General features: G+C 40.0%; 5 protein-coding genes across 7 annotated transcripts in view; 4 read left to right on the top strand and 1 right to left on the bottom strand.

The window, feature by feature from the left end:
- myom3 (myomesin 3) overlaps nt 1-5,076 on the top strand; it is a 75,831-nt gene extending 70,755 nt beyond the window's left edge. For both annotated transcript variants that reach the window (XM_077575518.1, XM_077575519.1), the window contains exons 33-37: nt 1,308-1,471; nt 1,543-1,579; nt 1,662-1,684; nt 1,759-1,814; nt 2,689-5,076. In XM_077575518.1, the coding sequence (XP_077431644.1) occupies nt 1,308-1,471; nt 1,543-1,579; nt 1,662-1,684; nt 1,759-1,814; nt 2,689-2,961 (553 nt within the window). In that variant the 3' untranslated portion in view covers nt 2,962-5,076. The remainder of the gene's footprint in view (nt 1-1,307; nt 1,472-1,542; nt 1,580-1,661; nt 1,685-1,758; nt 1,815-2,688) is intronic.
- Nucleotides 5,077-5,426: 350 nt separating this feature from the next.
- On the top strand, nt 5,427-6,261 carry fabp10a (fatty acid binding protein 10a, liver basic). The gene is made up of 4 exons (XM_077575524.1): nt 5,427-5,593; nt 5,663-5,835; nt 5,997-6,086; nt 6,181-6,261. The coding sequence occupies exons 1-4, from the start codon at nt 5,527-5,529 to the stop codon at nt 6,229-6,231; spliced, it is 381 nt and encodes a 126-aa protein (XP_077431650.1). The 5' UTR covers nt 5,427-5,526; the 3' UTR covers nt 6,232-6,261.
- Nucleotides 6,262-6,381: 120 nt separating this feature from the next.
- srsf10a (serine and arginine rich splicing factor 10a) lies at nt 6,382-11,640 on the top strand. The gene is made up of 6 exons (XM_077575522.1): nt 6,382-6,601; nt 7,955-8,059; nt 8,986-9,089; nt 10,206-10,377; nt 10,462-10,512; nt 10,650-11,640. Exons 1-6 carry the CDS (start codon nt 6,537-6,539, stop codon nt 10,930-10,932), a joined length of 780 nt encoding a protein of 259 aa, XP_077431648.1. The 5' UTR covers nt 6,382-6,536; the 3' UTR covers nt 10,933-11,640.
- Nucleotides 11,641-11,693: 53 nt separating this feature from the next.
- Nucleotides 11,694-15,958, bottom strand: pnrc2 (proline-rich nuclear receptor coactivator 2). Its single transcript, XM_077575523.1, has 3 exons — nt 15,757-15,958; nt 15,188-15,460; nt 11,694-14,071 (listed from the first exon to the last, which is right to left on the bottom strand). The coding sequence occupies exon 3, from the start codon at nt 14,047-14,049 to the stop codon at nt 13,576-13,578; it is 474 nt and encodes a 157-aa protein (XP_077431649.1). The 5' UTR covers nt 14,050-14,071; nt 15,188-15,460; nt 15,757-15,958; the 3' UTR covers nt 11,694-13,575.
- A 5,133-nt stretch (nt 15,959-21,091) lies between these two features.
- cnr2 (cannabinoid receptor 2) lies at nt 21,092-26,209 on the top strand. 2 transcript variants are annotated; one of them, XM_077576879.1, is made up of 4 exons: nt 21,092-21,164; nt 23,024-23,088; nt 23,571-23,665; nt 24,345-26,209. In XM_077576879.1, exons 3-4 carry the CDS (start codon nt 23,611-23,613, stop codon nt 25,397-25,399), a joined length of 1,110 nt encoding a protein of 369 aa, XP_077433005.1. In that variant the 5' UTR covers nt 21,092-21,164; nt 23,024-23,088; nt 23,571-23,610; the 3' UTR covers nt 25,400-26,209. The 2 variants fall into 2 exon arrangements, with proteins under 2 accessions (XP_077433005.1, XP_077433004.1); XM_077576878.1 differs by lacking the exon at nt 21,092-21,164 and having other exon boundaries at nt 22,001-23,088; nt 23,571-26,209.
- The last annotated feature ends 1,028 nt before the right edge of the window (nt 26,210-27,237 follow it).

Here is a 27,237-nt window from a genome sequence, read left to right as displayed (position 1 = left end):
TTTGTAAGAAAGCAGCAATTTAGACTACATTGGTGATTTAACTGAACTAGACAGACGAAACTAAAGAGCATTTTGCACAGAGCTGTCTGCATTGGACAAAGAAGAAGCAGATTTCAATGACTTATTGCAAGTATGCAAAAGGCATTTTTAAACTGAGCCTGTAGCACCACCTGCTGGACATGGAGGTAATAGACTGGTTTGTTAGAAGTGTATTATTTCTATTTTAGAATATTTATATTTTGTATTTAGTTAAGTATTTAACTTTCTGTAGTTCTTGAGGTAGATAAACTACCTTTCATATTTATTTTGTGGTTCATATGCTTATATTTTAGTATGAATCTTAAGCTATGAGACCAAAAACGTTTGTATAATAATTATGATATTGTTTAGGCAAGGCAACTTTATATAGCACAACTGAATACATTTGCAGAGAAAAGATAACACAAATGGCTTATTAAGTTACTGAAAGAATGTTGTTTTTTTTATTTCACTCTTTAAAAGAAAATAAATGAAAGGGGACAGAAAGAAGTAAAAATTTGTTATATCTGCCCCCGATCAACACAAAAAATAATAATCAACACAAAATAAATGACAGCAAGCAGTCAAGACGCTTTCATTGTAACAATTCTATAAAATAATTCAACAGCATGTCCTTTTGCTAAATATATTTTTCTAGTAATTGTGCTTTTATACATTTTTTTAAAAAACACATAGACTGAGAAGATTTTTTTTTACAATCTCGATTGTTCCACAAACTGACACCTTGAGTTGAAGTACATCGTTTTTTTTGTTTTGTTTATTCTATATTTAGGTTTTGGAAAAATGTCTGTTCCTCTTAAGTTGTACTCACTTTCCCTTTTTTTTTTATTTGATTTTTATATTTACTGGTAAAATGTCATGATGGGCTTTATACGTTATTTCAAGGCAATTAAACTCCCTCAATTCATTAAATGTAAAAGTTTCTAGTTGTACAAATAGTGGATTAGTGTGGTCTCAACAACATTTAAGTACATTTAAAACCAAAAGATTACGAGACATTTAAAAGGAAAGGAAATGAATACAATTCACTTTCTGAAGTTACCAAAAGACGGTAGAGTGAAATTAATTTTTAAAAACTGCTTAAAAGGCCTTCAACAATTTATAAAGGGGGGAAAAAACAGTTTTTATCTGGATTTAAAAACATTTATACTTGGGGCACTTCTTTCCATCTTATTCCATTTGTGTGCAGCACAACATCTTAATGCCCCTTCACCATGTTTGCTTACCCTACCACTAACCTGCTGTACTGCCTATGCAACATTTCGCAGGGGCAAACGGATGGAACCGCAGTCCAGGATCAGGATGGGCAGCAACGTGCACACGGTTTGGATGGACGTCTTCAACCCCACGGAGAACGACAAAGGCAAATACACCCTGGAGATGTTCGACGGCGTCGAGACGCACGAGCGTCACCTGGACCTTTCGGGACAAGGTGAGGGAACGTGCGAGATTTAACGACACGTTGGATGACTTCACTGAAATGATAATCCTATTTATTTGCAGCTTTTACAGATGCCTTGCTGGAGCACCAGAGGCTGAAGTAAGACGTCTTTTCTTTTGTTGCAAATCATTCGGCGTGATTGACTGATTACTGACTGAATGTATTGTTTGCATCTCTTCAGGCAAGAGGCCGTCGTCGAGAAAAGTGAGAAACAAAGTTGCCAATCAGAAGAAACTACGAGAGCGGGTGTCAGCAGAGGCTGACTGGTTTTGTTTCAGATCGGGCCAAAGTGACAAAAGGTCTCCCGGATGTGGTGGCCATCATGGAGGGCAAGGTAATACACAAGACAACGTGACAATGAAATATGGAGGAACAAAACTGCCAAAATTAAAAATAAATGAATGAATGAATTAAATAAATATTACAAATGGATATTAAAAATATAATTTAAAAAATTAAAACAAAAAATAAATATAAATTGAAATAAGATATATAGTATATAAAATAAAAAATGAGATTCAAAAGAAAGAAAAACATTTATACAAAAATAAACGCGATTCAAAAAATAAATGTGGAAATAAATACAAAAATAAATGTGATTCAAAAAATAAAAATACATATAAAAATACATGTGGAAATAATTACAAAAATTAACAGAATTAAATGTCAATCAATACATAAAAATGCTCTGCTCTCACATTTATTTATATCATGCTGCAGACGCTGTGTCAGCACCAAATGTTTTTCAAATGAGGGGGCGGGTCCTAAGCGCTCTCTTGGGTTGGACTCCATCGTTGCAAACTGCCTTTCAATGGTCGAGTGATGGGGTCGGCAACAAGGAAGTCTCGCTGACTTGCATGGAGAGCTTTAGCATTGAACGACTACCTTGTCCACTGTCACCACAACTGAGAAGTCGAGCAAGTTGAAAATTCTATTTAAATATTTATTTTTGTATTTATTTCCACATATATTTTTATATTCATTTTTATTTTTTGAATCTCATTATTTATTTTTGAATTTATTTTTACTTTTATTTATGGATATATTTTGTTGTTGTTTTTATTTCCATTTATATTTATTTGTTTGCATTTATTTATTTATTTTTAATTTGGCAGTTTTGGTCCTCCATAATAAAACTCTACAAATATCTCCCGTCCCTGACTTCATTTTGTAGACTTCCAAATTCCACAACTTTCTCCTACTTGCAGTCTCTGTGCCTGACGTGCTTCATCGAGGGCGACCCGACCCCAGACGTCTTCTGGCTGCGTAACGAGCGCGAGATCGCCGGCGAAGACCAGTTCTTCATCACCAGGGAGCCTGGCTGCAGCACCATCACCATCAACGACGTCCACACGGACAACTCGGGCAAATACACCGTGCTGGTGCGCAACCGCTGCGGCTCCGAGTCGGTGGATGTGACCGTGAGCGTGTACAAGCACGGCGAGCTGCCGCCGACCAACGCCGTGGAGATGGGCTTGTGAGCGGAGGTGGCCAGATGAGGAATGAAGAGTAGATCAGGGGTGAGCACACCTTTGTGATCAAGGGACATGATTGATTTTTAAAATTTAATTAATTAATTATTTTTTATTTTATTTTTTTTTTAATTGAAAATTTGACATACACATTTTAACAGCTTTTTGAAATCTACTTTATAAAATAATTGATTGTCTATTTACAATTACAATCTATGATAAAAATAGATTTTTTTTTTTTATTAAATAATTTTAATGGAAATATTACAATTACAAGCTATATAAATATAGATATAAATAGATTTTAATTATTTTTTATTAAATCATTTTATTGGAAATAAAAGAGCTAAATTATTGCAACAAATATTATCGGACTCTAAATAAAGAAGAGAGCAGGCCGTAAATGGCCCACGGTCCAGACTTTGTCCACCCCTGTTATATATTATTTGGTGCAGTATAACCAAAAGTGCACATGGTGTGGCTTGTCGGAATTTTTTTTTTTTATTATAAAAGCTTCAATGCAAGCGATATTACTCTCAATTAAGCGTAGACCTCTGCCAAGGAAAACTATCCCAAAATTTTTTAGTGCATGGAGCGTTTTATATTTGTGTTTGTTTATTAGCAGGCTACTTCCTGGTTGACAAAGGGTGATGAAATATGGGTGGTACCATTTTGGATTCTGTACATCATGGACTCAGGGTGTACACCTAAAATCCTGGTTTGGTACGTACTGTAGTTTTAGGGTCACGGTTCGGTACACATTGGGTACAGTTAGGGAACAAAATGCAAAACTTAAAGGAGCCGGGTTGTACTTTAAAAGTGCAAACAGTCCACGGGGGCGTTCACCCCACTGGCGGCCCTCTGGAGTCACGTGAGGAGGTTCAACGGCACCGCAGAGAGGGGAAAGGTTGCGGACGTGTAGGAATTAAGCCCAAATAATACGATCCCACAAAAAGTGGCGTGTGTTTACTTAACTGCAGAAGTGGGAGAGGCCTACTGTTAGTGCAAGATTATTATTTTAATAATCAACCCATCTATCCTTTTTTATCTGTAGTCAGCTAGAACACAAATGGTTGCAAGGGAATCCAGTTAAGTCTCCACATTATGTGTTTTGGTGGGTGCTGCTGTTTTGGTTAGCATAAGCAAATGGGCTCAGCAGTTTATTATAGCCTGTCCATAACATCTATGAACTAAGATAATTACACTTAGTAACATTGGTTTATTAGGACTATTTTTTGTGTGGAATCAAACTGTTTCAATAATATGACCGAACAATGACTGGCCAGAAAAGAAAAAAAAAGAAAGCCATGAAGCTTCCCCTGAAGATAAACGTGGATGACGACACTAAATGTCGGAATCAACTGGAATGCTAACCGTTGCAGAAACCATCGCCTCCATACACTGTGTAAGCAATAATCATCTTTAATACTGTGCAAAGAAATCAAGCAACACTTGAGAGTTCATGTGCCTCAGTAGGTGCCGCTGTTTTGGTTAGCAAGTTGAATTTTGTGCAGTAGAACAAAAATGTCTATGAACGGAGATAATAACACATTTGATGGTAAATGGGCAGTGTCCAGGGATGGCCACTATTTGAGGGAATAAAGTACGTTCTGATTCATTTTGAAATAAAATGCTTTTCCATGTGGACAAGGCTGCATTGCTTGTTGTTTTTTTTTTAATGGATTGAACTCTTACGTTTGTTGAAATATCTTTAAGCATGTTTATTGAACAGCAACACATTTTTTTTTCAAAACTGAGAAAAGCCAACTGGGATAAATGGGACTTCCGCCCTTCCTCGAATGCAGCATTCGTTTCCACCTCACCCATCACGCCTTACCCTGTGAAGCCGACATGTTTTCCTCAACTTGGGTGGGAACATCTAATTCCTCCATTTTAGCCCTTTAGCTTTGCAACCAGATGGTCTTCGTATCTCTAAAAACGGCAGGCAAGGATGTTATGACACGGACATTACGTTCGTACAAAGACGTCAACAATTTTTTACAAAATGGTCGCCAGAAATGAGACTATTATGACATCACACATCAAATTTGACAGAATTGTACTGATTTTTTTTTCTCTGGAAAATGCCTTGTAAAGTTGTGCAAAGTAAAAAATCTCACAAAAGCCCAGTTAGTCACATACCAAAGGACCAACACTCCATTATAGTATCTTTCAAAAATGGGGGAGGAAATATCTTGCTTCAAATGTAGTGAGCAAAACATAAAATAAAATTAAATAAATGTCAGAAATATAAATACTCCAAATACAGATAGCTAAAAAATCTGCTCAATTACAGTAGTCAAGTACTTGTATTAAATTACTTCCCACCACTATCAAGTTGTTGCCCCCTGCTCCATGTCCCGGCACCTCTTGATCCCAAAAGTAGCCGCCATCTTCGTTTCACGCCAATTCATGGAGCAAATGAACTCGGGGTTGTTCAAACAGCGTCCGATGGGGTTACTAATTAAACGCCTCGCCTGCGGAGTATAAAAGCAAGCCGGCCGGGGCAGACTCTTCCCCACACGGTTGAGCTTCACCCCCTCACAGCCCGTCAGCAACCCCCTTTTGGTCAACATGGACTTCAACGGCACGTGGCAGGTTTACGCCCAGGAGAACTACGAGGCCTTTCTCAAGGCCATGGGTGAGGAAAAAGAACTTAGGGGACTGGTTCTGTCTTTATATGCAAATTCATAATACCTTCATTCACCAGAACTCCCCGATGATGTCATCAAGATGGCCAAGGACATCAAGCCGGTGACGGAGATAACACAGAAGGGCAAGGACTTTGTTGTGACCTCCAAGACCCCCGGGAAGACTGTGACCAACTCCTTTACTGTCGGCAAGGAGGCTGACATCACCACCATGGACGGCAAGAAGCTCAAGGTGAACTGTTTGAGAAAATCCATACATTCATAGCAGAAATAAAGATATATTTTTTTGTCTTATAAACTTACCCTGGCTTGAAACCATAATTTGAAACCCTAAGCCATTATAAAAAATATATATATATAATTCACTATGTACCTGTTATGTGACCTCCCCAGTGCGTTGTCAACATGGAGGGCGGCAAGCTCGTCTGCAACACCGGCAAGTTCTGCCACATCCAAGAGATCAAGGGAGGCGAAATGATCGAGGTACCATGAACGCATCACTTGCCACACGCACATCCAAATTGTGTTGTGTGTAAATCACCTCCATCCTGTCATTTTTCTCTTCTCTCGTTTTTAGACCTTGAGCATGGGATCCGTAACTCTCGTCAGGAAGAGCAAAAAAATGTGAAACTCGGAATAAATGTCTATTTAAATAATATACAGTGTCGTTCTTTGTGTGTTGATTTAACATCCCTGTTTTTATTTACCAACCCTGAACGTATCACACTTGACAGCGGAGGTTCTCCACTGAGCATGCGCATAAACCGCGCCGAAGCAAACGAGCATGCGCACTGCCGGCACCACGTTCGTCACGTACATTTTTAGCCTTTAGGTTTGCAATTACAGCCGACACTCGGGGTTCGAACTAACGGTGACTTTTTTTTATTTTTTTTAAATAAAACAACACCTGCGGCTATTAGATTGTCGTCACAAATGGCGAGGTACCTGCGACCCCCAAACTCCTCTCTGTTTGTACGGAATATCTCGGAAGAGTCCAGGTAAGTCCTCGCAGCTAACCGTGTGCTAGTTTAGCTACAGCTAACCTCACAAAAATGGCTAACTGACTGACGTCGTCGCTCGACGTTGATAGCCTGCTAATGTGGATGATGTTTGTCGCAAATGTCTTTTGAAAAGGAATGACGTTCAGGAAGACGCCATTATTTTATTGTGAAGGCGATTAGTAACGTTGGTTACGCGAACCGCTAGCTGCTACTTTAGCCTGGAAATGGAGCTGAAACATTAAATATGTAACGTTACATTAGTAAACTGCATTGGTACTTCCATAACATACTATAACAAAAAATATATAATAGCAACGGTGTCCAATTGAGAGACGTTGAAGTTGAACATCCGGGCACTTTGTGATTTTATTTTATTTTCAAACCTAAATCGCCGCCATTTTGGTTCAACGGGAATATCGTATGCTGCTTTGTGTTTTTGATTCATTAAATTAAATAACGAATATTTAAAATGATCAAAAAAGTAATAATTGACATTTTTAAAGGTGGAATTCTACTTGAAAGCCACCTTCATAATTTATTATTTATTATACATAGTATATTATAAGATGCATAAACCTTTTATTTGTACATTTACAAGATATACTGACTGTACACATTAAAGATATTTAAAGTAGTTGATTATAAAAAATATTCTACACAGTAGTTTTTGTATTAATATACTAAAATGTGTTCATCTACTGAATAGTTGCTTATTGTATTTTTTTGTTTAATAAAATATTCAGAATAAATTTATTATAGTCTCTATTGATTTGAATGCTTATTTGTTTTTGCACTTATTTACTCTTATATGTTCATTAAAATATTTGGAAATTTCTAGATATAATATTTTACTTATTGGATGATGGGTTGGATGTCTTCTAAATATTTGATAGTAAATGTATACTGAAATATGTTAATTTTATTTAAAATAAATTATTTCAGTTTTCTATGTACCACATTCTTATTCACTTACATATTTGAACATTGGGCGCAATGTTATTAATTGTTCCTATGTATTTTAATTTAAAAAAAAAACTTATTTGTTAAATTTTTGTCTATGAATAACCTCCGGTGGTGCAAATTACACTTTTGTTCATCTACTGAAATTTTTTTTAACAACTGTAATTAATATCTCGTTTAATATAAACTAGCTGTTTGTCATCCACTTTATATCCTGCTATGATTGTGTGTGAACCTTTTTTTTTTTCTCTCCCCAGTTCCTATCCAAAACTTTAACCACAATTACTTCCACTGTCTACAGTTGGACTGCTTGTGTTTAGTCACACAGTGCATTCCAAAAAAAAAAATCAATAAAAATGTGCCTCATTTCATTATTTCACGACACTTTAGGCCAGAAGATTTGCGGCGCGAGTTTGGTCGTTACGGGCCTATTGTAGACGTCTACATTCCACTTGACTTCTATACGCGGCGGCCAAGAGGATTTGCTTACATTCAATATCCTTTCTTCTTCTTGTGTGCTATTTCCACTGTGGCGTGTCCCGTTTGTAACTACTATCCTCTTCTGTTGTTGCCTCAGAATGATAAAGATACAGTTCTGGAGAGCCCGCCCCCCCCCCCACTACCGCTACACACAGAAAAGTTACCAGGTAGAGTAGCCAAAGCCAAAGACCCAAGCGCTAGCAAAAAAAACAAACAAAAAAAACACAGCAAAAGCATCAAGATGCAAAGAGGGGTGCGAGCAAGAGAGAGAAAGAGCGGCCATTTTGTCTGCCAAAGGGAGCGCCTCCATTTTATGGGCCAAAAGCGGGCGAAAAGTGTTTATTGGGCAAAGACAAGTGCTGCCTGCATTCCTCTGCCAAGAAAGCAATAAAGAGCAAGCTCAAGTTCACAGATCAAGCATGTTAAAAGGTAAACAAAGACAAGTTTTGTTTTTTTTTTTTTAATGTATCCTCCTCAATCTGATCACTATTTATCTGTCTTGTCCACTCAGTCTCCAAACACGAAACTCTTCAGTGTCATGTTTTGTACTTGATTATTTCATGGTGTGCCAGCACTGATAATCCAAGTGACTGTGTCAATTGCAGATCTCTGCGGTGTGCGTGTACGTGCGTGTGTGATTTGTCAACTTTACGGTGACCTCATTCCTAATGATTTAAACTGGTTTCGTTCTCATTTTTAATGTGCAGCAAGAACGAGTAAAGAGGAAAATAGCCCGGCTGGGGTTGTTGATTTAGCTGTCCGTTGTTGCTGAGTCGAGACTATTACAACGTGTTTTGTTGTTGTTGTTGTTGTTTTTGCTCATTATCTTTTTAGCATTGATAAACATCAGCAACTAGTTGACTCAACTTTCATCCCATTAGTGTCAAAAGTAGTGCGTGTGTTGCCTTGTCCTAAAATAAAAACCTTAACCGCGTCAGCACGTTCGAAGATGTCCGAGATGCCGAAGACGCCCTCCACAACCTGGACCACAAGTGGGTGAGTGGGCGCCAGATCGAGATCCAGTTTGCCCAGGGGGACCGCAAGAGTAAGAACTTTTCTTTCTTTTTTTAAAATTTTGTATATAGTGGAACTTTCCAACACAATTTGGATTTCAACCAAACATTTTGGCTAAATATGCCTTTAAGCAGGGCTCCAGACTTAAAAATAAATTAAATACATACATACATTTTTATGTATGTATTTTAAATTTTAATTTTGAGACGGTGCAAGGAAAATTTTAAACCTCTCACGAATGTAAGACCAGTAAAGTCTATTATTATTATGCTCCACACTTCAACCAAATTATCAGTAAAAGTGAAAATAAGTGGACATGAATATTTACTATGCAAGTTGATTTACAGTATGCGCCCCTAAAATTTCAGGTTGGGGGTTACTGTGCTCCTAAAAAAAAAAAAAAAAGACATAAAACTTTGCAGTAGAGGTCGGTAGACTTCAGATGTGTCATTTATTTCCAAACTAAAAAGTGAATCTGTATTTTCCTTTTCCTTTGGCTGTTTTGGCTCCTTGTATTGTGTTGTCTGTAAACATGAATAAAATATCTGTATTTTTTCATTACAATCATGAGTTAAATAAATACATAAAGGAATTTTATTGCATTTATTTGACAGAGTTAAGTGCAGATTTTATTACATATTCGGGAAATTATTAAATTATCCGGTGCTACACTCCTTCAGGTCAAATCTCAAAACTTTCTAAAAAAACTGGGAACGATCGACAATGGCACAAAATAGTGTCGAGATGCCAGCATGCTTCCATGTGATGGTATAGATCATAGGTGTCAAACTCCGGTCCTCGGAGGCCGCAGTCCTGCAGGTTTTGGAGGGTTCCCCTCTTCCAACACAAGCTGATTCCAATCATCAGGATGGTTATCAGGCTTATGCAGAGCTTGCTGATGAGCTAATCATATATCAGCTGTGTTGGAGACCCAAAACCTGCAGGACTGCGGCCCTCCAGGACCGGAGTTTGACACCTCTGGTATAGAGACTCACCAAGCGGGCATAGGTAGCAAGAATTTCTGCATTTTTGGGTAGCTTGCCATCAAATTTGATTTCATTTCATTTCACTGTTGGACCGGAGAGGATCCAACTCGGTGTGGTTGAACCTGTTGTAACGGGCCTCGTGCTAAATTGTCTCTCAAAAGCTCCCAACCAGATGAAGTCCAAAGAGCGCCATTCCCCTCGCAGTTTCTCGCGCTACGACGACGACGAGCGCGACGGGCGGCGCAGGCGATCGCGCAGCCGCAGCTACGAGCGCCGTCGGTCGCGCAGCCCCTCGTACGAGCAGCGGCCGCGGAGGTCCGACAGCCCCAGAGAGTATGTCGTGCGCACGCTTCTGCTTTGCGTACACGTTCAAACTTTTTGTGTTCATTTTGCCTATTTCTCATTTTTCTGCTCCAGCTCACGCAACTACGGCCGACACAGACGCAGCAGAAGCCGTGAAAATGATAAGTATGTTTTTTTTTTTTTTGAGTGAATTTTTTTGTTGCGAGCTTCATTTTAGTATTTATATGTATTTTATTGTTCGTTTTGTTACCTTTTCGGGCCTGCCGAATTTTCTATGTTGGGAAATGTTTCTTTGTGATCAGGCACAAAGGCGGGCAGCACGAGCGCCACAGGACCCATCGTGAGGCCGGCGCCCGGAATCGCTCGCCCTCCCGCTCGCCCTCGCCGCCTCGCGCCAGGCCCAAGGGCAGAAAGAGCCGGTCCCGGTCGCATAGCCCCGCCCCCCAGGAAGAGGGCTTCCACATGGCCCCCGGTTCCCACCAGCGCTCATTTGGCCGCTCCCCGTCGCGCTCCGTGTCACAATCCATATCCCGCTCGCGATCACGCTCCCGCTCCTGGGCAGAGTACAAGTCCGGAGGGCGCTAAACAACAGTTAAGTTTAACACTTTTTGTTTGTCTGCATTCTTGTTGAGTGACTTATGTTTTATGAGGTATTACATTTTTCAAAGTAGATTATTAAAATCGGTTTAACACCATGCCCATAACTTATTTGTGGCGTAATGATATGATGGGCTGTTAGCTAGGCTGGAGTTTCTTACACACAAATGATTTTGTGGGCAAAAAGACCCAGAAGTCATTTTGATGTTGGCGTCTCTCATGAGGATTGTTTTGCCTTTGTAGCATATCCATAACAGTTAAGTCAACATAGTAAAGCATCTGATTGCTCAGTGCAACATGACCAATTCAATTGTCGATTACACCATAATGCTTAAACAAATAACCCTTATTAATGTAACGTGTTTCTACAGTACCTCGAAAAGCCACAAGGAGGCAGTATACCGTTGTCCATTACTTTTCATGCATATACGATGCACAAGTACTTTTTCCTTTAACGGCAGCCATGTTATTTAAAGTTGACAGAAGTCAAAGGCGATTGAGCCACTTGACATAATTTCCCATGCTACGTTTTGAATGACTTGGAAATATTCTATTGAGGTTTTACACTTACGTTGCCTTTTTGTCTTAGCAAGGCAACAGTTTGTACTCCTGATCAGTATGCTGCCTTTTGTTTGTACAGTGACTGGACTCAAGTTTCTCGAGTAGTTCAATAAAAAGACCTCTGCCAACACTGTATCGAGTCGTAAAAATCCCTTGAGACAATATAAATAAAAGACACCCAGACAAACTTTAGGGGGGAAGGGGAAGGGATTTTATTTAGTTTTGTAAAAATTTAACTTTTTCCAAATCAACTTCTTTTTCATAGTCTTAAAACCAATTGTTACCGAATTTTACACGGGGCATTTCCTTCTTTCCACATACAATGACATCTTCAGTGGGGACAAATTTAAATCCAATTCTTGACAAGTTCTAATTTCGCATGAGGAGATTGCAATGCACGACATAACTGGATAAACAAAGACAGCAAATGACTACATTTAAAAAAAAAAAATCTGCTGGCGGAAGAACAGCTGAGGTAAGGGTGCTTCTAAAAACAGATTTATTTATTTATTTTTGGGAGGGGGGGTCAAATTGTTTTTCTAAAGGGGCTTAACTTAAGTTACAAATTCATCCAAGTAAATGTCATACATGTGCAAATCTCCCCAGTTCCAATGATAAACAATTTTCTCTCACCCTACACTGCATCATACAAACTCATAAAAACATGTGCAAGATCTCCGGAAAGACTTCAGTGCAGGGCTCACTCATACTGGCAAATGCTTGGTTTTCTTTTCTTTTTTTTCTTAACAAAAATATTCTTCAGCATCTTCGAAGTCGAGACGACACGCGTCCCATACATTCAGTGTTATTAGTACTAAAAATACTTTCGTCTGCAAGCCTCCGCCGCAGTGTGGGCCTGCAAATGTACAATATGCTACAAGAACTTTATACATGCCATCATTCTTCTTATTTACATGGCTCCTGAAAGACAATCAACGAATGAGGTTTTGTCGTCTTTAGTCTGGCTATGAAGCAGATTCAATTCTGCACAGGGAAAGCAATAACAAATCCTAAACAAAATGGCTCACGCGAGGAGGAAAACGATAGTCGATCACGCGTCTGATTCAACGTCGCAGCCTGTAACAAAACAACAACTGGAGCAAGTGCAGTGCAAAATGGGCTCAAACTCATGATGGAACACAAACAAACGCACCGTGCTTGTAACGTCACAAAATGGTGACGCAGTCTCGTCTTGTCAACGTCAAATTGTGCCGCAGACAGGACCGAACTCATCGGTCCTCTTCCGCATGTCAAGGCGGCACTAGAGGGCGTCAAAAAGAAGAGACTGCATCACAGGAACATTAGGAAGAGGGGGGGGGGGGGTGGGGGTGGGGGCTGCTTTGGTCAACGCACGGCACCACCAAAGCACAACAAGACCACTTGGACACTATGAACACAAGGCCCGGCATTTTTTCCCGCCTCTTCGCCTTTCACGTGGAACATTGGCACTTGACACCGAGTGCATGTCTGTCCCGTCTTACATTTTGCACACATTTGCGGGCGTGGCGCCCCCTTCTGGATACTCCCTCCAAAAAGGAGGACAATAACAAGAGCGACAGCGGAAAAATGTTGTCTGTGAGGCCTTAGAGCAGCTCGCCTCCTGCAGTGCATGTGCGCACAGCGCAATAAAAAAAAAAAAAACAAGGTACGCAGGAGTCGAGCGCCTAAGGCCCGTGTGCCATGATATCAACTTTTCATGTAACGCCATTAAAAAGAATGTACATGTGATTTCCCTGCAGAATCGCAGTTGAGCGTCCTACTGTTTTAAAACGAACGCCAGAGGGGCTCTCGTTTTGAAATGTGCTACAAAAAAAGGAGATTGGACCGTGTGCTGGCGACCCATTGTAAAGGTATAAAAATGGTTGTATATGTCCATAGAAGCGGACGGGAATTAAGTAACGCGAGGAAAAATAAGTGCACCCAATCTGCTTTGATAGCCAAAATAAAAAGAACAAAAACACGACGCAAAAAAGGGGGGTATCCGATTTGTTGTCACCAGCAAGAGGACTGTAATATCGGATTTGTTAAAAAAAAAACTCATTAAAAAGTGTACTGCAGCCATTTTCCCCGTCAGGCCTGCACCTTCAAGAGGCTCTTGAGCTGGAAGGTCATCATCTCCCTGCTCTCGCCGGCACTCATGGGGAAGGACACCCAGTGACTTGGCGGCTTGGGAAGCACGCTGGGCAAGGGCGGCTCGCTGAACTTGGGCCCGGCGTAGCTGGGACTGCCCCGGGCACTCAGCAGCGTGTTGAGGTGCGACACGGCCCCCTCCCAGTCCTGCTCGTAGGCGGCGGCCAGACGGACGATGGAAGCGGCCGCCTCGGCCTGCCGCGCCTCCGGGGAGCAATGGTATGCCAGGACGCCCTTTTCGTTGCTGCTGGTGCTGCGGCGGTGGTGATGATGGATGCCGCCGGCCGACGTCACGTTGCCGTTCTGGTCGCGGCCCCGCTGCCTGGTTCGGCCCGGCTGCTGGTTCTTCTTCTTGGGGCGCTCATGATGGGGGCCTGGAATGTTGCTGCATCGCTCTCCGCCTCCACCTCCCATGATGCTTCACCTTGACTGTCACCTAAACACACAGGTATGCGCGTGTTAGTTTTATTCTGTTTGTGAACACGGAAGCCATGTTGCGATCACTCTCAAACTCAAAAAGAAGCGGGAAAAAGTTCTGTTTTATCAGTTACGTAAATATACACAAAAAATATTGGTTAGTGGCTCTCACAAGCTGAAAATAGAGGGAATAGTCATAATTTGAGCCCGTTCTCTACATATGCTGCGACATTCCGTGGCTGTAGCTCAACTTCCTGTAGATGACCTCATTGGTTGGTATGTACAGTAAACAACAATGACGTGAGTGTGTTATGTTTACCTAATTTTTCATTATAGTTATCACCAATTAAATAAATTAGCAGGTACGGCATTGACATTAGTCACATTAGTGACTAACGTCAGTTAGTCAAACGTAAGTTCACGCCACGTGAACAAAGGTGAGTCAATGTGTGTTAAGTCGGCGTCACAAAACCAAAGTGACTTCTGTTGTTCTTGCAGGCCTGTGTGAATATTTTAAGATTGTGACACCCCCCAATTATGTACTAGAGTGGATGTTTACTCCACTACAGAGTAGCTAATACTCCTTTGCACACTCTGACAATGAGAGCACTGCTGCCACCTACTGCAGTGGATGTGCAATTACACTCCCTGGCATTGCACCGTGTCCCTCTATTTGAGAAGGACTGATGTACTGGTAAATTAATAAAAACCTGATTTCTGCCAACTTTAGGAATTTAACCCATCTTTCCTCGTGGCTCTAATACTTCTTCAACAACAGCCACTTGCTATTTACAAGGGACGACCAGCACACATTTGTCAATCTGAAGATCTCATCCTGCGTACGTGAAATTTGTCAAAGCAAAAAAAAAAAAAAGAGAGAAAAAGGGGGGGATTAAATATCAAAAAGTGTAGATGTGATTCAATAAAGAAATTTGTGGAACTTTGTTGGAAATGTATTTCTCTATAAATTGATTATCAAAACTAAATAGTGGTCATTAGAATGTCATCGGCTTTAAAAGTTAATTGCAGAACGTTGAACTGTAGTCCTTTGCCTACGTGCGGAAGAGCAGCCAGCCACCCCTCCCCCATCGCCCCAAAGACGAAAACAAGCTCTCCGCACAGCCCAAGCACGCACCTCTTTGTTGCCACAAAGTTGCTCAGGAAGAGATCCCTCTTCTTCGTCCTTTTCGTCTGCCTTTCGCCTTCAAACAGCCTCCTCCGTCTCAGAGTACAGTCGACGTTGATGTTGTCGCGATCGGGTCTCCTCCTGCTGGTATCGAGCGGTCTTTGTCCCGTCGAGTGTGCCGGGCTGGCGGTCGTCGAGTGCCAATGGGCGTCGTTTGGTCGCGGAGCAGAGCTGAACATGAATTCACCTCGGCGCACACGATACACCACGAAGCCGCGGGACCTAAAACAACAACAACAATAATAATAATAATAATAATAATAGCCGCCATTACGCAACCGATTTCATGATTAGCCGTTTCGACGTACACTTCCTGTTGTGACGCAGATTCGCTAGTTAAAAATTCAGTCAACCAGGGTGATTGTTTTCTATTTACGTTATTACGTAATAATTCATCGAGCGGAGCGATTGCGTCGTTCGACTCGCCATCTCCGTTCAATTTAATTTCGCGGAGAACAAACACAAAGAAGCTTTGGCTCCGTAATGGCGACCAGGAGGAACAAAAATAAGTCTCTTACCGACTTCTCCAGGCTTGATCGTCGAAGCCTTTCGTCCGGTTGGTCGTTTTAGCGAAACAGATATCCTTCGTTAATTTCCCACAAATTCGGTTGGTGGTCACCCTTGTAGATGGGGGAAAACAGAACTCAGGAAAGCAATCGCCTCCTTTCTCTCTCGCCTTCTTTTCCGACTGCGTCTGAATTGCTACAAAATGTCGCCTCAGCTCGTCTAAGTAGCTGATAGCTGACCGCCTCCGACCAATCACGTCGCGAGCTCGAAGGGCTCCGGCCAATCAGCGGCGAGTGAGGCGGACGCATTCAGTCTTGTTGCCAGACGAGTGACGTCAGTGGTCGACTTGTCTTCGCCTTTGTGCTTTCCGCAATTTCCTCATAGAGAAGTAAGAAGAGAGAAAAGACGGAAAAAACACACCTCACGTCGAATGTACAAAGCTGTTTCGCTACTGAAATTGTTGTTAGGTAACGCAATTTAATTATACGCGACGCAGAGGCCACAATATGCGTCGGATTAAACGTTATGTAATGTCGATCTTTTGTCGGACACATTGGGTTAAAAAAAAAGATGACATAAGGTGTTCTAGAATCTTGTCTGACGCTTTTGTTTCGTGTTTCTGACGAAAGAGCTGCAACAGGCTGTACATGAAACCTTTCACCCATCCCCCCACCCTCAACTCACCAAAACATTTACTTTTTGCCAGCCAACAGCATTTCAGAGTCACCTTATCACTGCGAACGAAGTGCCTTTGTCTTATCTCGTATTAAAATGTGTTTCTGACTTTAAGATTATTTTTAAACGTCCCAAACACTGTTTTGCTAGTTACACTGCACGTAATAAGTAACTTAATTAATTGATACAAAATTTACTTTTATCATGTAAATTTATATTTTACAATCACAGAGTGGACATGTTAAGCTTGAGTCGCTTGACAACATCCAACGACACAAATGATGAGGAAAATTGTGTAAAGATGAATTCTGAAATAGCCACTGCTATAGACGACAACAATTCTTTTTAACTATTTCTATTTGTTTAAGATTTTTCCCCCACTTTTGTTAGTAAGAGTATGAAACATTTTTTAGGTACATTTACAACAGATATAAAATTTATGATTAATCGTGATTTAACTAGTGAGGTCATGCGATTACTTATGATAAAAAAAAATTAATCACCTGATGCACCTAATTTTTAATAATCTTTTAAAAAAAAAATTGTAATTATTATTTTTAAATTTTTAATAATCTTTTTTTAAGAAAAGATTATTAAAAAATTAGGAGCGTCAGGTGGTAACATTTTTTTTATCGTAATTAATCGCATGACTTCACGAGTTAACTCACGATTAATCACAAATTTTGTATCTGTTCTAAAACAATAAAAAAAAATCTAGGTTTTCGGGAAAAATGTTAAACAAATGAATTTTGGACGTCTATAGTCGTCAATGGCAGTGAATGAGTTAAACATTCTCAATGTTCAAACCTACATAAATGTTATAAAATAGGTACATTACTGTAAAAAAAAAAGGCATGCAAAATTGCACACAAAAAAATAAAATAAGTAACATGCATTATAGCAAGGGAACACCGTATTAAAACAGTACACAGCTTGCTAACTGAATCAGGTTGCTAAGTGAAGGTCCATCGTGTGCTCACAACATGCTAACATTAGCGCAAAATGTCCACTCTGGCATTGTCCACCCTGTCACCAAGCTCACATACCCCGTATTTTCATCTTTGCATTTAATACAAGAAATATCCGTTTTTGTGGGGATGAAATGTGCAAATCTAGAAGTCACCTTTTTACATTTTAAATGTATGAATTCATTTATAGCATCCAAACAATACAATTCAATGCAAAACAGTTACCATTCAAATGTGGCACCATGAGGGACTATTATGTGAGGTGATGATGTTATTAACCTTTTGCCGGGTAACTTTTAATTGGACTTCGGGTATTGTGAGGACACAGTCAGATTTATCATACAGAGGCAATAAAAAGTACTGATAATAGACTGAAATATCATATTTACTCGGCCAACAAGCGCATGACCTCAATCCCAAAACATACAGCGTAACTTCCATTCACACTCATATTACATGACATAACATCGAGTAACTTGCATTGTTTTGTACAGTGGGAGGAAGCTGGAGTACCAGGAAAATCCCACGCATGCAAGGGGAAAACATCTGTTTTGTGTTCGCAATATGTAGGTGTATAAACTGTTTTGTTATTGTGATTTTTTTGACATAGTAGGCAAAAGTGTAACATACTCCAGCCATGCAAGTCTACTCTGCAAACAAGAGCAAAAACATAACAGCTCCCAAACAACTCCCCACGTTACTTCGTTTGTACCACTTATTCTATTCCGTACGTCACGCTTTGTACAACCTTGACCACGTTTGCACGTAAAAGGTTAAAAAAACAAAAAAAAACAATCGATGCCTCATGAGTCAGTCAAGAGTGGCTTTCCTCCACTAAAGGGAGTGCGTGGCCTTCAAAAAAAAAAGTTGCACAACAACAGATCATGCTGGGCTGGGGGGAGGGGCGGAGTCACAATCACGAGTGCAAAACTATGTAAGGAAAATAGGTCAGCGGCAAGGCCTCCTGCAGGTCGCGTAGACCCGGCACAAGGCCACGTCACCATATTTGTCGGCGTAAACATGACACTGATAGTAAAAAACAAACAAAAAAAAAACATTTGATTCTTGAATCAAAAACTAACTTTCCCCTCCAAGACTGTGAGCTACCACGATACCATAATGGAGTTTTCACAGTTGAGATTTCATAACATTCAGATAGAGTTCCCCAGGGAGAACTGATTACAAAAAAAAAAAAAAAGGGGTCGCTCTGTGTCTGTTTGAAGGTCACAGTTTACTTCACATTTGTTACAGTAAGGGGGAAAAAAAATGCAAAAGTTTTTTTTTTTTTTTTGCGTGAACAAGAACCAAGTCCTAGCCGTAAGTTCCCGAATAAACAAATGTAACTGAAAACCTGAACGGAAAGCACAACATTAATAATTGAATAGTGTAATTGTTTAGCTTTGAAGAGGCTTGGGAGAGGCTGTTTAACTCATTCACTGCCATTGACGGCTATAGACGTCAAAAATTCATTTGACTATTTCTATTAGTTAAACTTTTTTTTTTTTCACTTTTGTGACCAAGAGTATGAAAACCTAGAAGAAAATTATTGTACATTTAGAACAGATATAAAATTTGTGATTAATCCTGAGTTAACTATTGAAGTCATGCGATTAATTACAATTACAAATTTTAATCGCCTGACGCCCCTAATTTATAATAATCTTTTCTTCAATTTTTTTTTTAATTTTTTTTATGTCTAGGTTTTCATACTCTTGTTAACAAAAGTGGGGAAAAAAATTGAAACTAATAGAAATAGTTCAAATGAATTTTTGACATTTATAGCCGTCAATGGCAGTGAATGAGTTAACTGTAGGCCTAAGTTGTTTGCATAACTCTAATTATTTACTTGCCTCACCGGTTTCATTGCGGAATGAGTGACCGCAATACCGGTACAAGTAATGACGTCAATGGTAGAAGCCAGAGGCTGAGCTGCAATGTGTTTGTTTGTGGAACAGACGCGTTAGCTGGAGAGTGGGGCAGTCGCAGTTCAAGCGCGATGACGTAACCCGACTTCTCGGTCCTAATTCCATTCAGCTTGTCTGTGCTATGCGGCGGAGGAGACGCTGCCAGTTGACCGCAGATGATCATTTATGTTTTGATGGTGTGACTTACTTCTTATGCCATGACATTTTTGTGTCTTAATTAAGAATGTTCAAACCCGTTTTTTTTTTTTTTCTTCTTCAGACCGTCGTTCTGCGTCAACAGCAACGATTTGGGCGTGACGGGCAAGGCAAGGGTGTAAAGTTTAAATACTTGACACTCCTCCTGCAATTGTCGCTGCCCAACAAGTTTTTTTTTTGTTTTCCAGTCATCCCCTGCTATTTGTGGTGGCTAATTATTGAGCCCTGTAGCGAATACCAAACAACCACAAACAAGTACTGTAATTGGCGCCCTCCTGAAAAATATTTCTAATTAATTGCCTTTAATGATAGTTTAAACCGTAAATATACGACAAACTATTATCCCTAAACAAAACACTCATTTTACATTACCCTTAACTCATTCACTGCCATTGACGGCTATAGACGTCAAAAATTCATTTGAGCTATTTCTAATAGTTTCACATTTTTTTCTACTTTTGTTAACAAGAGTATGAAAACCTAGAAAAAAATGTTTTGTACATTTAGAATAGATATAAAATTAGTAATTAATCTTGAGTTAACTAGTGAAGTCATGTGATTAATTACAATTTTTTTTTTAAATAATTGCCTGATGCCCCTAATAAAAAAGAAAAGAAAAGGAAAGATTATTAAAAATTAGGGGCATCAGATGATTAAATTTTTTAATTGTAATTAATCGCATGACTTCAATAGTTAACTCACAATTAATCACAAATTTTATATCCGTTTTAAATGTACAATAAAAAAAATCTAAACTAAAATCTGCAACTAATAAAAATAGTTCAAATGAATTTTTGACGTCTATAGCCGTCAATGGCAGTGAATGAGTTAAAAACAAATGACAAAACAATTATAAGATGACAAAAATTAAAACATTGACTTAAAACTAAATAAATAAAAACACCAAATGTGGGGGGCACAAACATCTTTACCAGATAAAAATGCACGAAGCGCCTCTCGCTGTTCAACATTCAACAGAGAAACGGTGAGTAATGTTTTGTTTCCTCCCTGCCATCGGCGCTTCCTGCTTTCGTCCCGCCCTAAACAACGCCTGATTGGTCCGACCAAACGTATCAGCGGGAGCCGTGCAAGATGTATTCCCGTAGTATTTGTGAACAAATGCCGCGAGAATTCAGCTTGCTGGCCAAGGTTACGAGTGACGACTCCTCCCTTGAAAATCTACTGACAAGTAAAGGCAAGGCACGACTGTACTTCCTTGACACCGATTTACAGCGGACCCACGAGAGTTACGAACTGGGCCAGCCTGCAAATAGCAAATTTTAAAAAAAAATAAAAAAATCTTGAATAAGCGGGGATGTGCCCCCAATAAGCATTTTCCACAGAAAACAAGGATTTCCCTGCAACAAAATTAACAATATTTTATCCCCCCCCCCCAAAAAATTCAAATTTTTTTTTTTACTCTGCTAATAGGTGAATATCCGAATTTGAGGGTGGCCTGTGTTTCAGGAAGAGCACAATGCAGTGTTCCATTTTAGTTTACCACCTACGTGTATTATTTCATCCTCTCATCATCATCATCATCATCATCATCATCATTTGCTCCCTCCCTCCCTCCCTCTCTCTCTCTGTCCAGTTCTTATTTGCTCTTGTCTTTTGCTCCCACGACTAAAAAGTGTGGAGGGCAAACAGCAACAGGTAAGCAAGCCCCTGCAAGGTTCTTCACATGTAAATTATATATGTCTGTAAAAGTATGCTGATGTAAAGTGTAAAATGGTTGAGTACTACTTTTGGGAGTCTTTATCCTTTTTTTGATGATGAATTTCTGCTGAGCTAGTCGCATGTGGAAACGGTGAGGCAGCGACTCCACGTCACATTTCAGCTGTGAAAAAGGGGATGTGCAGTGTATTTTTATTTGATGGGAAATGAGCAAAAGTCTACTTTCCCAAAACAAGAGCACTTCTGCATTCTTCTTCATTCTGGGATTTTTTTTTTTTTAAAATCTACAGAATCGTCATCATTTTTAAATTATATTCAAACTGTGGATTTTTATTAGTAGTGTGGTTTTATAATTAAATGTCCGTTTTTTTAAACCTAATTCTGGTTACTTAATTCTGTCTGTTAGCGAGAGCCACTACATCGTGATAACTTACATTGATGTTTCTGCATTTAGCAATTTATTATTATATTACCTGTATATTATTAGTATGGGATTTTTTTTTAATGGGCTTTAGGTGAACTGATGAATACACGCACGCACGCACGCACGCACGCACATGCACATGCTCACCCACATACAAAAAATAATAATATATATATATGTGTATATATATATATATATATATATATATATATATGTATATATATATATATATATGTATATATATATATATATATATATGTGTATATGTATATATATGTATATATATTAAATTTTTTTTTAAAAAAATCATTTTTTTAAATTTATTTGTTTTTAAAAAAAAAGGAGAGCAATGATGATGTCAAATCGAATGAACAATACTGAGCTCTCCTGAAAAAAATAAAATAAATAATAATAAAATAAAAATAATTAAATGTCCGTGAATACTTCCACTTAATATACACGCTACTTTGATATATTAGTATTGTTTATTTATATTATATTTTAAATACATTTATGAGTTGATGCGATATACATTTTTGATTTGATATTTCCATATTATTTGCATTTTGTTTTGTATTTGCTCTGATTTCACTTTCATATGTTCCAAATAGATTATAATCATAATTATTATTTTTAATTAAGATGACATTTTCATCTGTATATCAGTGTAGTCTGTATATTGATAATTTTACTTTAGATTATGGATGTTGTATAGCTTTCATTTTGACATTTTATTTGATGCGGTTTATATTTTTCAAATATATATGTAGAAATGTTTTTATTTAGTATTTTAAGACCTCTTAAAAGTAGGTAAATTGTATTAGAATGGATTTTTTTTTTTGTTCCCAAAAATAAGACTGCAGTGCACTCCCATTAATGGCTGCATTATTTAACACTGCGGCCCAATCCTCTTACATTAGTCCAATCTATTGATTGCATATAGGTGAAAGGATTGATAAAAGCTGACTAACTCTCACTTCCTGATTACCAGTACTTCATGCGTCCACCAGGGGGGGAGCATTGCCAGTTATTGCAGCCTTTTGAAAAAGAAAAAAAAGACACAAAAATGGGAGTTTGATGACTTACAAATAATCCATCCATTTTCTTAACCGCTTGTCCTCACAAGGATAATATAATAATAAAATAATAACATATGTATTTTTACACTGTATATAAACGAAAAGACACCTTTTAAAAATACATTTGAGACATTCTTGCTTGTGTTTATGGCTACCATGTTCAGCACGAGGCTGTAATGATCGTTTTATCTGTTTGCTTGGAGCTCCAAACGACTTTCCACTTTGCCTTAAAAATGTCAATGTTCCATCCCAGGTCTAAGTTCAATATTGACCGAGAGGACGCGTAATTACATTTTCTGCTTATTATTATTGTTTTTTTCTCCTCACTCCCTCAGCAGGAAGCGTCTGCTTTTAATAGCTGTCGGGAGTGGAAAAGGTCGTCCTCGTTGGCGCCCATGAGGTTTGGCATTTGTCTCTATGTATATGACAGTCATAACGTGATTACTTATCATGTATTTTATTGTCGCAGTAGCGAAACCTTTAATAATGAACACAACACAAGCGATTTCCTCAAAAACTTTATTCCCCTAAAACCTTATATTGACTGTAAAGGCCACGAGAGCAAAAAATAAAATAAAATAAAATAAAATAAAATAAAATAAAATAAAAAAATAAATATATATATACATATATATATATATATATATATATATATATAAACATAATGGAGTGTTGGTCCTTTGGTATGTGACTAACTGGGCTTTTGTGAGATTTTTACAAGGCATTTTCCCGAGAAAAAAAAAATCTGTACAATTCTGTCAAATTTGATGTGTGATGTCATAATAGTCTCATTTCTGGCGACCATTTTGTAAAAAAAATTGTTGACGTCTTTGTGCGAAAGTAATGTCCGTAAGTCTTAACATCCTTGCCTGCCGTTTTTAGAGATACGAAGACCATCAGGTTGCAAAGCTAAAGGGCTAAAATGGAGGAATTGGATGTTCCCACCCAAGTTGAGGAAAACATGTCGGCTTCACAGGGTAAGGCGTGATGGAGTGAGGTGGAAATGAATGCTGCATTCGAGGAAGGGCGGAACTCCCATTTATCCCAGTTGGCTTTTCTCAGTTCCGACCTGAAAGCATTCGAGGCGAACGTAAACAACCAAAATGGCGGATAGTGATAAATAATTTTTTGTTTTGGACCTCAACACACATTTTTGACCTCCAGCAATCACCTGAAACCTGTTATTAATCCAAGACCCTTCATTTTAACCGGATACTTCTGAGTCCCGTCAGAGTTGTGAAGTTGTTAGGAGACCAGAGGAAGGATCAAAGGAAAAAAGTTCCCCCTATAATTTCATGCAGAGATAGCGGCATACTGTTGTGTACATTGTGTTACGTGAAGTCATGTTGAATATTTATGTATAAAGAACGAAATTGTGTTTCCATAGTGGTCGCCATTGTAGAGTGACGTCATATCGAAGTGAAGTCGTTGTACTCCCCCCCCTTTCCCGCCCGACTTTGCATGTGGGATTTCCTTTTTTTTTTTCTGGAGAGCTCAGTATTGTTCATTCGGTAATTTGCATGTGGGATTTCCGAGTTCAAGTGTACGTTCCCGTACACACTTCCTGTTTTGAAGTCGTAAAAGTCCGACTGCCCGCTTCCCTCGAATGCAGCATTTCTCAGCTGACTTTGTCGTGTACACAAGACTTCCTCCCAGTCAACAGGTCCTGCGAGAACCTGGAATGCTACATGGTCCTGATCGCCGTGGAGAAGACGGCAATCGGCTCCATCTGTTTCCTGGCCGGGCCCATCACGTTGCTGGAGAACGCCGTCATCCTGGGCCTGATCGCGACCACGACCTCGCTACGCCAGCGCCCCTCCTACCTCTTCATCGGTAACTTAGCGCTGGCCGACGTCTTCGCCAGCTGCTTCTTCACCACCAGCTTCCTGGACTTCCACCTGTTCCGCCACAGCGACGGCCCCACCGCCTACCTCTTCAAGCTGGGCGGGGTCACCATGGCCTTCACCAACTCTGTGGGAAGCCTGCTGCTGACTGCCTTGGACCGTTACCTGTGCATCCACCGGCCGTCCAGCTACAAGGCGCTGCTGACCCGCCGCCGCGCTCTGCTTGGGCTGCTCGCCCTTTGGAGCGCCAGCGTCTTCATCTCCTCGCTGCCGCTGATGGGCTGGACGTGCCCCGCCGGGTTGGCGTTCCCTTGCTCCCGCCTCTTCCCCTACATCAGTCGGGGCTACCTGGCCTGCTGGACCGGCTTCATCCTGGTCCTGCTGGCGCTTATCCTGTGCGCTTACGTCCTGATCCTGTGGAAAGCTCATCGACACGAAGCCTCCATGAGCAACCTCCAGGGGGCGCTTGGGTCAGGCCACGCCCGCTTGAGGATGGACATCCGGCTGGCACGCACTTTCGGCCTGATCCTGCTCACCCTGGTGGGCTGCTGGCTCCCGGCGCTCTCCTTCATGCTGGCCGACGTGGCGGTGGTGCTGACCCGCAACCAGCAGAGGGCCTTCGCTTTTTGTAGCACCCTCTGCCTCCTCAACTCGGCCGTCAACCCCCTGCTGTATGCCCTGCGTTGCCGGGAGCTCAGACTCGCCCTGCTGCACCAACTCAAGGTCCTCAGCCAGGCCGCCAGGTGTAAAAAGGTCACCGCGGGGGATTCGGATCCAAGACCGCCATCATTAGAGAACGGCACCGCCCAGGAAATGGCTGGAAGCTCTCAATGTTGCACCGTTTTGGAAACGACAGACAAGCGGTAGTTAACTGCTGTTTTCAAGGTAATAAGTCAAGGATGGACTTTGAGGTCAAAGCGGCTTGTGATCTATAAGGATCACAATCATCCTTGTCATCGTTTAGAGAATTTGACCAACAGTTTCTCATCATTTTTCGGTGAACTCTTAAAAGTATTCCAGAGCTTTTTGTAAAAAAAAAAAAAAAAAAAAATGATTCTATCAAATATATAATCCAACTGAACAATTTTTACGTCAAGGACAAAAATGTATCATCAGATGATTGGAGCTAAGCTTGTTCACCATTTGGAACAAGGATACCCAGTGGAACCCGTTGCTCCCAAAAATGTATAAAAACGTTCAATTTTAAATATTGACATGGTCCCAAAAATGTTTTTTTTTTTTAATGCTAGAGCATACAGAAAGCTTTGATGCAGCCTCTGACCTGAAGAGGTTGCTTAAAGCAATGGTAGTTATTACAAAACGGCCAGCAGGTGGCAGCAGAGTATAAGAGATCAACCCGGGTCATGTTGCAAAAAAGCTCTTGTGTTTTAAACAGATTTGTGAATATGGATTTAACTTAGTTAAAGGAAACAGATACAAATATACTTTTTTTTCCTGATGAAAGCAGAGACTTTAATCTTTCTTTTGGTAGCTTCCATGTTTTTATAGCAATAGAGCAGAATATTTTGTGGGCCTTACAAAATCTGTCAAACTCCAGTAAAACAGCCGGGAGCAAAGTTTCATATTTGTGGCCGTACAATGTTTATCTAAGTATGACGACATGATGATGCTTGTGTGTGCGTGTATGACCCGAACAGGGTATGGTGTGTGTGTGTATTTAGCTGGGGGGGGGGGGGTGCTAGGGGTCTATGCTATCTGCACATGAATGCCAGGGCTCCACAAAGGCCCCAATGCAGAGGGGGATTCAAATGGGGCACATGCCAGGAAGAAAAGACTGCTGGGGTGGGGCGGGACGGGGGGGGGGGGGGGGGAATACACTACTAGAACATTCTTTGTTATGATAAAGGAGGGAGGGCTACTGTTAAAAGCTCCCATTGACACTGATGTGGGCCACTAATAGAGAGAAGTCAGGACATTAGCACCACAAGTTACTGGTTTCATCCCACTCACTACCAATCATTAAAATTGTGCGTGGCTATTTTTTGCCTTTTGCTTTTTTTGTGATGCCAATGCAATAAAGGGGAAAAGTGTGCAATTTATCACATTTGTTGAGAACAAATAACTAAATATAAATTATTCACACAGCAATTTTACCAACCATATGCTACTGTAAATAGCATGTAACCAGAATTACCAGCATGAAAAATGGCCATGTGGTTTATTTTACACCTCTTGGCCCTATGAGAAGCCATTTTGGATTAAAATCCTAGCAACTGATTATTGTTATTATTGCTGTTATTACCATTTTCTCAAAATTATTACTATTGCTGATTTCAACACCTTTCAGGCATTTTCCTGATGATGTAAGACTTTTTTTTTTATGTCAGCTGTGCTAAAAACAGTAATAAAACAGTCTCAAACTTGGGTTTTAATTGGAAGGTAATTTTAAATTGGATCGCAAATTGGTGCAGTAGTTAAGTTCCACATTTTTCACCTTAAATGACTTGGTTCAAAATACTGCTTCTTTTAAACGGAACCCATAAAAAAGGAGCACATAACTCCTTTTCTGGCCTCTCGCCACAGGCTGCCTGCACTTTTTCAAATCTCAAAATGGTTTCGCCCACCTTAATCCTCTGAGCTGCTTCATCACTACACTCCTTCTTGGTCTTGGAGGTCCTGAAGTCTAAGCAGAGGAATAAGGCTTTTTTTTAGTCCCAAACACAGCATGAGAATCTGACCATTAG

The sequence above is a fragment of the Vanacampus margaritifer genome, chromosome 9, assembly GCF_051991255.1.
Source record: "Vanacampus margaritifer isolate UIUO_Vmar chromosome 9, RoL_Vmar_1.0, whole genome shotgun sequence".
In the NCBI taxonomy this organism is placed as follows: domain Eukaryota; kingdom Metazoa; phylum Chordata; class Actinopteri; order Syngnathiformes; family Syngnathidae; genus Vanacampus; species Vanacampus margaritifer.
The sequence above is the reverse complement of the archived record's forward strand: the minus strand, read 5'-3'. Positions and strand labels throughout refer to the sequence as shown.

Excerpts from the sequence above, each read along its gene's own strand:
- fabp10a (XM_077575524.1), top strand. The coding sequence starts at position 5,527 with ATGGACTTCAACGGCACGTGGCAGGTTTACGCCCAGGAGAACTACGAG. Across the intron at positions 5,594-5,662 it reads GGCCTTTCTCAAGGCCATGG|AACTCCCCGATGATGTCATC; the intron begins GTGAGGAAAAAG and ends TTCATTCACCAG. Across the intron at positions 6,087-6,180 it reads AGGGAGGCGAAATGATCGAG|ACCTTGAGCATGGGATCCGT; the intron begins GTACCATGAACG and ends TCTCGTTTTTAG.
- srsf10a (XM_077575522.1), top strand. The coding sequence starts at position 6,537 with ATGGCGAGGTACCTGCGACCCCCAAACTCCTCTCTGTTTGTACGGAAT. Across the intron at positions 6,602-7,954 it reads AATATCTCGGAAGAGTCCAG|GCCAGAAGATTTGCGGCGCG; the intron begins GTAAGTCCTCGC and ends ACGACACTTTAG. Across the intron at positions 10,513-10,649 it reads AGAAGCCGTGAAAATGATAA|GCACAAAGGCGGGCAGCACG; the intron begins GTATGTTTTTTT and ends CTTTGTGATCAG.
- pnrc2 (XM_077575523.1), bottom strand. The coding sequence starts at position 14,049 with ATGGGAGGTGGAGGCGGAGAGCGATGCAGCAACATTCCAGGCCCCCAT.
- cnr2 (XM_077576878.1), top strand. The coding sequence starts at position 24,209 with ATGTGGGATTTCCGAGTTCAAGTGTACGTTCCCGTACACACTTCCTGT.